Source organism: Primulina eburnea, chromosome 11 (assembly GCF_022965805.1).
Source record: "Primulina eburnea isolate SZY01 chromosome 11, ASM2296580v1, whole genome shotgun sequence".
Classification (NCBI taxonomy): domain Eukaryota; kingdom Viridiplantae; phylum Streptophyta; class Magnoliopsida; order Lamiales; family Gesneriaceae; genus Primulina; species Primulina eburnea.
Genome location: NC_133111.1, coordinates 36,582,546 through 36,596,737, shown reverse-complemented (window position 1 = coordinate 36,596,737; position 14,192 = coordinate 36,582,546). Strand labels below are relative to the sequence as shown.

The following is a 14,192-nucleotide window of genomic DNA, read 5'->3' as shown; positions in this document are numbered from 1 at the left end:
ATCGAAGCATATAGACATCAAGTTTCTTGTTGTTAAAGAAAGAGTTCAGAGTCGTCAAATTACTATAGAACATATTGGGACAAACTTTATGATCGCGGATCCGCTTACCAAAGGATTACCACCTAAGGTCTTTCACGAGCATACTGCTCATATGGGTGTTGTACTATTTGATGATGTACATGTTTAGTGGGAGTTTGTATTTTGATGTTCTTTGGTACATATATACATTTTTATGTTTGTGTTCTGAAGAATAAATTATTTGGTTCAAATTCTTAAACTCTGAATGTTACTTATGATTTATTTGATCTCATTAAAGAATAATTTTGGACTAGTTGGAATTAGGCATGTTGATCACATTGCATGTAATTTCCATGCTACACATCCATACTTGATCTATGTCATTGAATATATCAGTAAGGTGACCATTGATGGATCTAGTTACGAATTAATGTAACAAAGATCGCTTTGATTCCATTCTGATATATTAGATGGACCAGATTGTTGCTAAGAAAATTGGATAGTTAATTTTGCGCATTAAAGTCCATATAATATAATTGATCAAGAAACATATGAAGCCCAAGTGGGAGATTGTTAGAAATATTATTTTCTACAATGAGCTTACATATTTAAATAACAATTATATTATATATACTATCTAATTAATTTTGAGTCTAATAAGTGATTTATAAAGTCTACTCAATTATATATTTAAAGTATGGAATTTAATGTGTAGAAATCATATAATATTAGGATTGATGGGATTCTAATGAAAGGGTGCCCCTCATTGAAGGGACACATTGAATGGTTGTAGTCCCCAAACCAAATCTATATAAATACATGTAGTTATTCTTCCTTCCCCATTTCAAGAGAGGACTAAGGAAATTCTAATAGGAATCAAAAGTGAGAAACTTGTTGATCTATTGAAGAATTAAGGAGATTTGGTTGTGGAAGGCTTCATCCAAGACAATTTATTTATTATGGATTCCGGTATGTTTTATAGTATTTATTTCTGATAATTTGACATGAATGTTTAAAGATCTTGTTGTGGTTATGAAATTTAAAGTGCCAACACCCATTTCAAGAAAGATTGATTTCTTTGCTGACTGGGATTTTATTTAAGCCAAAGAAGAAATGGTTGTGACCATGGCCTCTACTGGGAGCAATTTTGGGCTTTACGTTTATTTAAAAGCTGAGAAACTCGATTTAAGTGCAGCCCCTTTCATTTCCTCATTTGGTTTTGATCCAATTCATCTATCTTGTATGGTATCCAAGAGGAGGTAATGTATCTACTCTGTAAGTATATTTCAGGTATTTTTCACTTTTTTCTAGATCTTTTGGGATCGACTTAGTGTTTGTTGGAATACTTTTGGGTATTTTATGTTTGAGTAATATCTGGTTGGAGTATTGAAGATGATGTCACTCTTGTTAATAAAAATTGGGTTGTTAGACTGGGAGTAGTCTGATTGAAGAGAATATTTTAGATTTGATGCTCCATTGTTCTTGCTATAATTTAATTTTTTTTCAGCTAATGTTCATTATCAATTGATTCTTTTTAAAACACATTCATTTAAAATTTCCTGAATTCTCTGGAAATGTACCGTAGAAGTGCAGTTTTTCTGAATCCTATATTACCTCAGACCTTTAAAACTGCAGCATGCCATATTTAGGTGGTAAAATTGTATATGTGAACTACTAGACTGTCCAATCATGTTGATCTGTGGTTTTGTTTCAGCTCATCGTCTTCCGCTAGTGTATTTATACCGAAAGCATCTTTAAGTACGGCTGTGGAGGTATAATATGTTGAATAATGCTTTTGTTTTCGCACCAGTTTGATACTTCTTATCGAGGAACATTGGTTGTTGTTCACCATATTGGCTAAACAGGATGGAAAATCTGAGGAGACTGATGTAATTCCCGTCCCCAGTGTGATAATAGATCAAGATTCGGATCCAGATGCCACTATTGTTGAGATTACCTTTGGGAACCGGCTTGGGGCTCTTCTGGACACGGTGCAATGTCATTCTTTTATTAAGTTTGTGTTCTGAATTTTGAAAATGTTAAAGAATATGATTGTCAGCATTCTGGTTTGAAGTGACTTCGGTAACTGTTTCATGTTTGTTGGAAAATGTGTTTCAGATGAATGCACTGAAGAACCTTGGGCTGAACGTCGTCAAGGCAAATGTGTACCTCGATTCATCTGGCAAGCACAACAAATTTTCCATCACTAAAGCGTATGTCTATGTTCATAACAAGTACCTGTTTGCTCCATGTGTTTGACATTCTCTTATTAGTAATCAAAAAGCCTCCATCAATTGAATAAATTTTCATAGATATGCTGGTGATATTCCGTGATTATTCTTATCACTATGTGGTCTCGTCTCCAGTTCATCAGGGAGAAAAGTGGATGATCCAGAGTTGCTTGAGGCTATTCGTTTGACAATTATCAACAATTTGCTGGAGTATCATCCAGTATTACTCTTCAAAGATCTTGGATTTATGGGATTTTTTCAATACATCATCTTTTTCAAAGCTTTTGACCAATCTGTATCTTAAAGATACTATGTTGAATTTTCAGGAGTCAAGTGCCCAGTTAGCCATGGGAGCTGCGTTTGGCGCGATGACACCAAATCAAACGGTATAAATAAGTGTCTTTTTGTCTCACGCGTACGTGCTCGAGCTTGAAAGAGACTCATTTGTCATTCACGCATTTAATGCAGGTTGATGTGGATATAGCCACACATGTCCGTGTCTATGATGACGGTCCTGATCAAAGGTGCTCATAGCCGTTCACTATTCTGTCCACTTCACACTGTTTGGAATCACCAATTTTCCCAAATTAGCATCTACTGTCTTATGTGACTGCCTTTGTAGCATATTGGTTCAAATATGATGCTCGGGTTGTATACAGTTTGAAATATTTGACTTCTACTGCTATCATCACCTATGATATTTGACACAACGACAAAGAGTTGGTCCTATCCAAACTAAAAATCGCCTCACTCCTCCCGCATGTTAAAGACATTCTTTTAATGTTGCAGTTTGCTCTACGTGGAGACAGCGGATCGTCCTGGGTTACTGGTAGATCTTGTAAAGATAGTAACTGATACAAACATCGCTGTTAAATCAGGAGAGTTTGACACTGAGGTAAATACCAAGATTTTTTATATTCTTTAGAATCGTGCTCTCGAAATAAACGGATGCTTCACAAATTTTCAATGCATGTAAATATGTCTGTGCAACGATTTTAAAACCGTTGAGTATGATTGTCAATGCTTTTCATGTTTTGGTGTCGACGCACACCTAAGGGCAGAGACAGGATTCTGGGAGGCGCGGCAGGGGATCAAGAGATCCACTCTCTTGCTATATATATGCTTGGTAATGAATCTATTTTATTTTTGAGTACAGGGCTTGTTGGCCAAGGCAAAATTTCATGTAAGTTACAAAGGTGAAGCTCTCATCAAACCTCTTCAACTGGTATGATTCTAGCTAAACAATTCACTCAGAACTGAGCTTAAAAAAGCTCGATCTTCACGGTTTTTTTTTTACTCGATGCAGGTTCTTGCAAATAGTTTGCGGTATTTCTTGAGGAGACCGACCACAGAGGAGGCGAGCTTTTAACACAGTAGAGGAAAATGCCATAAATACATATAAGTTGCTAATGCATTTGTAACAATTTTTGAATCAGCCTATGCCAACCCTTGCTACGGCAATTTATATGAGTGTTCTCTTGCAGTTTTGCTTTAAAAAAAGTTTAGCTTTTGCTTCATCCTTTTAAGTTAAAATTTAAAACACGAACTCCAAGAATCACCTAGTACATTCGGCGAAACTAGCGAAAGAGCACGTGTCTTGCACGTAAATATCCATTAGATACAACTTCAAAATTTGATGCTAAACATACAACGTTGATTTTCTTGTATATTTGTTGCTAACTCTCTGCCACTTTTTTTTTGAAATAGTAGCTGGATCCTGTGTTCTAATCAATATTGATTCTTTGTGATGTCTGTCTTTGTTTTACTTCTGTGAATGCTTAAAGTTTTTTTTTTTAAAAAGAAAAATTGTATCAAAAAATAAAAATAAAAATAAAATTCATCTTCGTTCAAATATAATTTATTTTTAATAAATAACAAATTCTATGGAAAATAATAGCAATGGGTATAAAATGATTGAACATTGTCTGAATATTTTTATAAAAAAATGTAGTCTGATCGCTAACCAAGAGACATATAAAGCGTCAGCAAAAACTATTGAATTTCGCATTGGATTGCTCTCAAATTCAATGAAAGATTTAATTATTAGACCCAAAAAAACACCAAAATTAACTCCTCTGAAATTTTACCTGTATTTTGTGATTCCATAAAAAAAAATTTGGGGGTTAAAATCCAAGCCGATGGTTCCGCTTACGTATTTTTCAAAATTGAACCAATTTTTTTTCTTTTGCTTAATTTTAAATTTTTTAATGTTCACTTCATTTTAAACAAATATTTCATCCCATAATAGAAATTTAAATAATTCTTTTAATATAATAAGATAAGATATCACTCAAGACTCAAGAGTAAGTATCATGTGCCTAAGTCACATGAATTTAAATCCATGAGATGAACATTATTGGGGCACCGAAAGGGTTGCTGACATAGTCAATCTGATGCTCAAGTCAATCAAATTTTCATGCAAAAGAAATAGAAGTTCTATATAGTGAGTATATAGAAGTGCTTGTGAAAAATTTAAGTGAATCCTACCTAATGATCGAGCAAACATGGATATTTATATGAGAAAAGATAATGATGACATTGTTTTCAGTTCACGATCATTTCTCATGATCAGACGACTGCCCACGCCTTGTCCCCTAATATTGTCACCACTCACAAACCATACTGCTTTCAGTTTTTTTCTCATTATCATAGTGCGCTGATTGATATACTAATAATTTGAGGAATGACGACCCATATCACTGGACCAGAATCGATACTTGTCTCAAGATGATTGGGCACTAATCATGACATGATGACACAAAGGGGATCATGGTCCCTGGACTATCCGTAGACAGGCTCCTTGATCAATTATATTGGTCTTCTTATGCTTTTTCAGGCTAGGCTAAGAGCCCGGGCTCGTATGAGTATATAGTAGTTTTATCGGCTACCAGAGTCCAGAGTTGATGTACGTCCGGTGATGATTTAAGTAAGGTATTTTTTTCTTTACCCAAGCTAGCTCTCACCCAATCTTCTCTTGGCTTCTCGGGATTAGCTCTAGGCTCCCAGTATCTCTCTCTTCGCCCGAGTCCAAGGATGACCCACGCCCTTTTTAAGTATCATCAATCACTAAAAGTTTCAGTTAGACAATGATTATAAGTCTCAATTGAAGTGGATTGTTACAAAACTTTGTCAAACCAAATTCTATTAGTGAAAATTTTCTTAAGAAGAATGAATGACGTATGATTTTTGTATTCAAACATCCATAAAATACTTCTATTATTACATCACGCACTTACATTCCCGTAAATCTCATTTCAAGCTATTTATTTCTAAAATAATATATCAATAGTATAGCCGAACCGTTTTCGCACTTACACATTCAAGTGGTCTAGCAAGTCCAGTCGTTCAAAATTATTTTTTAACAGCCGGAATACTGTTAAAAAACTCTTCAAAATTGAAGAAATTCTTAAATGAATTTATTCATCCTTTTTTTAACTCTAATTTTATCCAACAACGGGAATTTCAGTTTTTAGCATATAATAACAATAGATTTTTATATCACCTTCAAAAAAAAACAATAGATTTTTATATCTATTAATTTTTTTAATATAAAATCCATTAATAATAACAATAAAAAAAAGTATTTGTCTAACAATATTTCGTAAACAACAAAAGGCAAATGAATGCATGAAAATTACCTCCCCCACATATGACACAACCGCTCATTGTATTTATGCCACGGCCAAAATTTTCTCTCCAATCCTTGTTTATATATCTTTCTTCAGAGTATTGTAAGTTTGATTTCAGGCCATGGAAGCTTTCGAAGGTACTAATAAATTATTTCTCAAGAATTTGTCTTTCTTGATTTGTTTCTCTGAATGAAAGTTTGTCTTTTGTTTACTGAATTCTGTTTGGTTTCGTTTAATTCAAGAATCGTTTTTTAATGCTGGGTTAAGTTTTTTTGTTTTCAAATAAATAAAAAAAAGTTGTGATCACTTGAGCAAATCTAATACTTGTCACGTCCTGTAAACAATAATAATAGATGGGTTTCAGTATTTAAAGTTTGTTAATAGTTTGCAATTTGAACATAATAATATAGTCAGAGTAAATTTTGCTCGGTAGAATCTGAATTTTTAATGGGTATTTTCAATTCCGCTAGTTGAGAGATGCGAAGCTCGTCTGCTAGCAGCGGATCCCGAAAATGGGTTTTCAGCAGACATGAAAATCGAGGTGAGGAATTTGACACGAGTTACTGACAAGGATGTCCGAATACTAAACAACGTTAACTTGGATATCCCCAAAGGGGTGATCATGGGGGTGATCGGGCCGAGTGGCAGCGGGAAATCAACGTTTTTGCGGGCTCTTAATCGGCTTTGGGAGCCCGCTTCTGGTTCCGTGTTTCTTGATGGTGTGGATATCTGCGAGCTCGATGTCATTAGCCTCCGGCGGAAGGTCGGCATGCTTTTTCAGGTTCCGGTTATGTTCGAAGGTAATGTGTGCAGAAGTTGAAATAAGAGCTAGTGGAATTTCTTTGTGATTAGTTTTTCATTGGGTTAAATGCTTTAGGACAGAGTCCAAAAAATTTAGTTGAAGTATGTGATCAAGATTCAAAGTACGTGTATTTACTGCATGCTATATACGCTTTTATTTCCGGAGTCGAATTCTGGTAGGTTCCATGCTAATTGATTAAAATAAGGGTTCATACTCGCATCTCTAAGTTTTGATCCCTTCTTTGTAGTTTGTCACATGCTAGTGTCATGTCTCAGACTCATGAAGATGTACATGATTTTACCATCAACTACTTCACATCTATATGTTCTCCCATGGCGAAAATAATTGACCAACCCGTAGCGCGATATTATGGGAGATGGTATTACAACCAGTCTTCTTTTCATTGTCTCCAGTGTAGTATAGCATGAAATTTAAATCATTTGTTATTTACAATAATGTTGTGTTCCAGGAACTGTTGCTGATAACATTCGATATGGGCCACAACTACAAGGGAAGAAACTAAGTGACAATGAAATCTACAAGTTACTGGCTCTTGCAGATCTTGATTCCTCTTTCTACAAAAAACTTGGTGGAGAACTATCTGTTGGTCAAGCTCAAAGGGTCGCTCTAGCGAGAACTTTGGCTAATGAACCAGAGGTGACTTGCTGAATGAAGGAGTTACACAACTATTAACTTTATTGGGAGTTTGTAATATTTGTCTTATTTTATTTTATTTCACATGCCTTTTCTGTGAAGGTCTTGTTACTCGATGAGCCAACGAGTGCATTGGATCCAATATCGACCCAGAACATAGAAGATGTTCTGGTGAAGCTGAAGAAAGATCGTGGAATGACTACAGTTATGGTCTCTCACAGCATTAAACAAATACAGAAGATTGCTGATTTAGTGTGCCTTCTTGTCAACGGTGAGATTGTCGAGATTCTAAAACCTGATCAGATTTCTGATGCTAAACATCCTATGGCACAAAGGTTTCTGCAGCTCAGCTCTTGAGTCTTTCTATAAATCACCTACTTTAAGTTCTGTTTAATATGTAATTAGTCGTGACATGATATTAGTATGCTAGTTATTAACTTGTAAAAAATAATGATATGTGTTAAGTATGAAGTTATGGGTGAATATTTTCTTTGATGCCCTTTTTTTTTTATCATCCCTCGAATCAAGCTAAACTAATCAGCGATAATTCGACCGAAGAAGAATTTACAAAAACTGTGAATATCTCAGTGAATTAGAATTTAAGAGTGTTTAGATATTTGTTCTTGTTCGAAATTCCTGTGGTCCTATCCCTAGGCAATCTTGAGAAAGTCAAATTAAATACATGTATGATAAAATAAAGAAAAAGGGGAAACTCTAAAAAGATGAGGGGATAATGTAGTTCAACTTTTGGCATAATCCATGCGTAGAGACAAAGAAAGTCTCCTTTACGAGCTCAGTGAAAGCCATGCCCAACACATTATTGAGAACACAAGTCCATAGCTATGCTGGAGTGCTGTGCCTGCACCTGGTGGAGTATCTGCTGGTGGATTTGGACCTGGAGCAGGCGCTGTTGGAGCATCGGCAGGTGGTTCATTAGGGATAGGAGGCGAACCGGGGGTCGGGGCTGCTGCATTTGACGGGGCATTTGAGGGTACAGGAGCCTGGCTCGGTGTTGGTGGGGCTGTTGGTGGTGCTGATGTTGGAGGCGTCGTAATTGGTGAAACGGATGGTGTTGGAGATATTGTCGGAGATATCGTTGGGCTATTTGAAGGCGGTTTAGATGGCGAAGGAGATGTGCCATCGATCCCCTGTGGGATAATAACGCCACTTACTTGCAAAACTGACAGATTTGAAGGGTGTGAAACAACAAGCTTGACCAAATTGGATCCAAGTTTCGAACCTGGAATTGCTGACCCAAACGCTATAGTATCTGTGCTTAGTTTGGTAACATTTACAAATCCCTGTAGGCCTTTGGCTAAACCAGTGGTTTGAAAGAGTGTAGTCACAACAGCAGAATTGTTAGCTAGATTCTGGAGTTTCGGGACGTCGAAATAATCTAGTAGTACGTGTATGCTTAGAATCTTTTTTAGGACATCTAACGATGTTCCTTCATGGGACGACAGGACAGTGTTGTCGACTGCAAGAACTGTGATTGTTTGGCGTGAGTTGATGTCGCCCGCCAAGTTCATTTTGGTAAGGTAACTACTAAAGCTACTCAATTCTGGAAATTGACTCAGGACTAAAGTGATGTTGAATGCATTTGCTCTGTGGAATAGGAGAAAGAATGAGAAGAGAAGAGAGAGTTTCACATTCATAATTCTGTTTTTGTCAAAGGTTTTCTTGGAATGCCTGGTTTTTGAAAAGTGTAGGAAATAGATTGGCCATATTTATATGCAAAAATAGGTGGAAAGGAGTAAAGCTTCTTCATTTTCTCCATGTTTGAAGGAGTTGGTTGGTATTGAAAGAAAGTGGAATTGTGGTGTAAAAATTAGCATAACTGCTTTCTTGAAATAGGTGCTTACCCAAAGATAGATAAATGGTTATATTGATAAAAGGAAAGAACTGGAAATAATTAAATAGATTAAATAGGGTGTATTTATTGCAAAGAGTTAATTAGATTTTTAATTAATAATTTTGTGTAATTGATAGATTTTTACTGAATTCTATAATATGATCTCATAAAGTTGTCAAAGATTTTAATATATATTTTTGGATTTATATTGGAGAATTTCTATAAGAATTTTAAATTTAATTTTTATTAGAACTCAACATATTTTATATATGAAAAATAAATTAAAATATTAATTCTTGCTTGAATCCATGAGAATAAAAAATTTAAAAATAGTATTTTTCATTGTGTAAATATAATTTTTGAATTAATGAAGTAGTTTACATTAACTGAAAATACTATATAAAAAAATAGATATGCAATCTCTATATTAAAATATAATAAGAAATTAATTTTTATTTATTAAAATTAGTTTTATTTTCAATTATATGGATCTATAAAATTTTATGAAATTTCTATTTTAACTTAATATTTTTATTTAAATATTCTATAAATGAATATTTTCAAGATTAAAAGTCATAAAAATAATTTTTAGTTTTTAAATAAGATGGAACAAATTATTTTATATACAATTTTTTAATAAATTATATCTTAAAATCTTAGTTTCTATTTTATTTATTTTTACTGTTTGTTGGTCGACTGTTCAATTATTTATGAATTAGGCATCATTATAGTTTTTTGGATTATTTTTCATTATTATTGAAAATTACAATTACATTATAGATTGAAAATCACAAAACCAATTTCAAAATTGAAAAAATCCAAACCCTTGACTTTCTAAAATTTTTGTTTTGATCAAACTATTATAAAAAAGTGTTAATTATCAATATAGAAAATATTTGTACTTGGCTAGAGATGGAGAGTGTGCGTATTATGTGACTTGTGTGAGAGAGAGAGGGTTAAATGTTTTAAAAGTCCATCTAAATTTTTAACTTAACCAATGATAATTTTTGATGTTTTATAATGTTTGTATTTTAATGAATTTCGTGGATTTATTAATAGTACATTGAAATTTTGAATATTTTCAGAGTATTCAAAAGTCAAGGTTAGATATAGAGATGTAAACGAACCAAACCGTTTGTGAGTTATTCGAAGCTCGATTCGATAAAAGCTCGTTTGAGCTCGTTTAATGAGGCTCGTTAAGATAAACAAACCAAACTCAAGCTTTACAGTATTCGACTCGTTAGCTCGTGAACATGTTCTTTGATAATTTAATGAGTAATCTTTTAGATGAAAAAATAATAGTTTTGATATTTGAGTTATTGATTTTGCATATTATTTATGAACTATATAGAAAAATCTATTAAATTTATTTATTATAATAAATCTACAAATTTTAATAAGGATAATATATTTTTCTTTAAATATATAATTTACTTTTTACTTAATTTAATGAAAATTTAAATGTATAATTTATATTTATGAAGCTTGTTTAGGTTCGATAAAGGTTTGAATAAGCTCGTGAGCCATGCATATATTCATTAAATAAAGCTCGAGTTCGCCTCGATTATAAACGAACCAAGCTCAAACATTCAAGAGTTCGGCTCGGCTCGACTTGATTACATCCTTAGTTAAATATCATCTGCCTTTTTAAAATTTACAAAATTTTATTTTAGATATCACTAAACTTATATAAATTTTATATAAATCTAGATTGAATATCTACGGAACTGTAGGGATGACAATTTCCTTCGAACCCGTTGGAGGATCCGATACCCGACCCGAATAGAAGATGATATGGAAGCATTTTTAGATCCGATTAAATAATTGGGTAATCGGGTATGGGGATTTTCGATTTCGGTTATGGAGGCGGGTTTGATATAACCCGACCCACATCCGACCCGAATACCAATTTAAATTAATATATATAAATATATATATATGTATATATAGTAATTATATATATTTATATTAAATATTCATCTTCTCAAATCCAAGTAAATCGATACTTTTTTTTTCTCTTCCATTTCACTTTCATTTTTACGTTTCAAGGTTTTACGGCTATTTTATTTTTCATTCAATTTCTAATCTTCTCCATTAGTAAGTTTATTACATGTTTGACTTTAAAAATTGAAAAATACTTTATTTTTGTTGAATTGTGTACTTTTGTTCAACTAATATAAACTATTTTTAATATTTTCTTTAAAGTTTATTTTGAAAATTTTTATCATTAATAATTTTTATTATTGTTCATTTAAATACTTTTTTAAATATTCATAACTTCATTGAAAAAATTTAAATTTGAAAAAATTCAATTGTATATGTTAATAGGGTATTTGGATAGGGTATGTGTATCAGATAATCCGATGGGTATGAGGATGATCAAGAAATTCAATATCCGATGTGTACGTGGATGGGTATGGGGATGAGTTTAATAAATGGGTATGAGGATGAATTTAATAAATAGGTATGAGGATGGATATATGAAATCCGACTCATATCTTACTCATTGCCATTCCTACGGAGCTGGACTCTTAAAATAATTAAAAGCCTTTGATCTCCTGAGATTTGAAAATTTTTCCGAAAAATTGCATTTATCACCCCTATAAAATAGCCAAAAAAAGCGTAAAGCCTATGTTAATTAGATGTCTTTTACAACCATATATTTTTAAAAATCAAGTATATTTACTCGGTTTTAAGTTATTTAAAAAAAAAAACATAAAGCAAGTGTTACTAGTTCAGACGCATGTTTCAAAATTGTCTCAAGCCTGAAATCACGAATAAAACCGTTAGAAGAGGGCCAGAAGGGTGTCTTGGCGTAGCCCTTCCGACGTTCAAGTCAGAGACTGTGGATATAAGTAGAGAGCAGCTAAGGGTGCTGTTGAAAAACAATATAGTGAACGAATCAACTGAACGCTCAAACCTGGTATTTATAGGAGAATACCTAGGCCTGAAATTGTACCAAGCCTGAAATCACGAATAAGACCGTTAGAAGAGGGCTATAAGGGTGTCCTGACGTAGCCCTTCCGACGCTCAAGTCAGAGACTGCGGATATAAGTGGAGAGCAACTAAGGGTACTGCTGAAAAACAATATAGTGAACGAATCAACTGAACGCTCAAACCTGGTATTTATAGGAGAATACGAGGGTCCTTAATGAGCATGTCTTCTATTTGAACTAGGAATGGGCCAGGAGTAGTTGTGCCCATCCATGGGGTATGAATAAGGTTCTCGAAATACCATTAATTTCATGTAAGTATTATATGTTTTTTTTTAGGTTTCCACATGTTGTTAAATGTTATTTATCCATTTCTAATAAAATATGAATATTTTTACTAAATTCAAACGACGAAATTGAAATTGAAATTACAACCCTCTTGATAATGGCTGTGTGTGACCATTTGAGAGTAATTATTATTATTTTTTTTAAAAAATCTATTTTATTTCTACTTATACAAAACCCTATATTATTATTATGCAATAAAAAATAAAAGGTGATTTTATTTTATTTTTATTTTTAAAAGAACATTCAAAACATTTTTCTTTCAAAGAGTAAATTTTTTTCTCATATAAATACATACATACATACATACATACATACATATATATATATATATATATATATATGTATATATATAATCGGATAAATAAAAAGAACAGAATACTAATATAACGAGGAAAATAAAACAAAACTAACCCTATAAGTCTTGACCTACAAACGTTTTTGTTTTTCTAATTGATCAAAATATAATCTCAATGCAAGAACTTGATTTTTTTTCCAACTTTTAGTTTTTTTTTTTTATCGATGCTAACATGATAATGAATATGTCAACAATATCCGATATTTTGTCGGTATTATTTGATTTCATATCCACATTATTCAATACCATGTCGGCATTTTAGCAACAAATTAAAACTTAAGGTGCAAAAAATAATTATTACGCCAAAATAAACTTTTGACTAGTTAAGATGACTAAAATTTTATCTAGGCCAACTTTTGCAGTATAATATATGTGATCTTTTACCGAACAAAACAAGCCACGAAAATATACCGAAGATAATTGATCTAAACTTCAATCGATAGTACATGTATCTAAACTTATTTACCAGAGAATAATCATAAAATAAAAATTAATATTATTTATAACAAAAAAACAAAAGTTATAAAATAACGTTAGTCATTTAATAATAATCATAATAACAGTAATAGTAAACTTCTTTTATAATCATTATTTAATTTTTTTCTTACAGAGTGATTCAAGGTTAAAAATAATTTTATTTTATGTTTTCGATCAATAATTAGAATTTAATAAGAAATATATAATCCATTATTTTCTTTTAATACAATTTCGATTTCACCTTCAATCGAGAACTATATAGGGAAAAAAATGTGATTTTGATCCTTTACACATGTCTCTCTGATCGTCCATATTACCAATTTCAGTATTAGTTTAGGTCTTTCAATTTTTGATAATTTAAATTCTGGTACACGAAAGTGTTGATATAATATTATAAGTAATAATCATAAGTATCAACATCATATCATAAAAATGACAAATTACAAAAAATAAAAGAAAACAAATTAAAGATAACATATTAAAGCTATATGACCTCAAGCACTCGTCGCTTTACCAAAAGTTATAGCTAATGGTAATTAACTAAAATATGTTAAATTGCACAATAACTCGAGCACTACGGTTCGATCGATGTTCCTGCAAAGACAATTACTGTACCCAACAATCTTCTTTCAATAATGACACTCCTTGCAATCAATGACAATCAAACCCGTGACTTTGACTTTGATATCAATTGTAGGACCTAGCGCTTGTCGATTTACCAAAATCTATAGCTGATTGTAAGTTGTAACAGTGCAATTCAATTATTTTAAATCGCACAACAACTCGAGCACCAGCTCTTCCAGCAAAGACAATTATTACACCTAACAAAAACTTAATTTAAAGATCAATATAATAATAATAAACAAGACCAAAATTGCAATTTCCCTAAATTA

At 32.4% G+C, this 14,192-nt stretch overlaps 3 protein-coding genes across 3 annotated transcripts; 2 read left to right on the top strand and 1 right to left on the bottom strand.

Moving 5' to 3' along the window:
• Positions 1-1,081: 1,081 nt before the first annotated feature.
• Positions 1,082-3,766, top strand: LOC140805698 (ACT domain-containing protein ACR11-like). The gene is made up of 10 exons (XM_073161971.1): positions 1,082-1,277; positions 1,733-1,790; positions 1,884-2,009; positions 2,137-2,231; positions 2,385-2,469; positions 2,576-2,635; positions 2,718-2,773; positions 3,039-3,144; positions 3,406-3,474; positions 3,556-3,766. The coding sequence occupies exons 1-10, from the start codon at positions 1,132-1,134 to the stop codon at positions 3,616-3,618; spliced, it is 864 nt and encodes a 287-aa protein (XP_073018072.1). The 5' UTR covers positions 1,082-1,131; the 3' UTR covers positions 3,619-3,766.
• Positions 3,767-5,877: 2,111 nt separating this feature from the next.
• Positions 5,878-8,164, top strand: LOC140805697 (ABC transporter I family member 17-like). Its single transcript, XM_073161970.1, has 4 exons — positions 5,878-6,015; positions 6,349-6,678; positions 7,150-7,337; positions 7,437-8,164. The coding sequence occupies exons 1-4, from the start codon at positions 6,000-6,002 to the stop codon at positions 7,689-7,691; spliced, it is 789 nt and encodes a 262-aa protein (XP_073018071.1). The 5' UTR covers positions 5,878-5,999; the 3' UTR covers positions 7,692-8,164.
• Positions 7,904-9,019, bottom strand: LOC140805696 (fasciclin-like arabinogalactan protein 14). The gene has a single exon (XM_073161969.1). The coding sequence runs from the start codon at positions 8,987-8,989 to the stop codon at positions 8,120-8,122; it is 870 nt and encodes a 289-aa protein (XP_073018070.1). The 5' UTR covers positions 8,990-9,019; the 3' UTR covers positions 7,904-8,119.
• Positions 9,020-14,192: the final 5,173 nt, after the last annotated feature.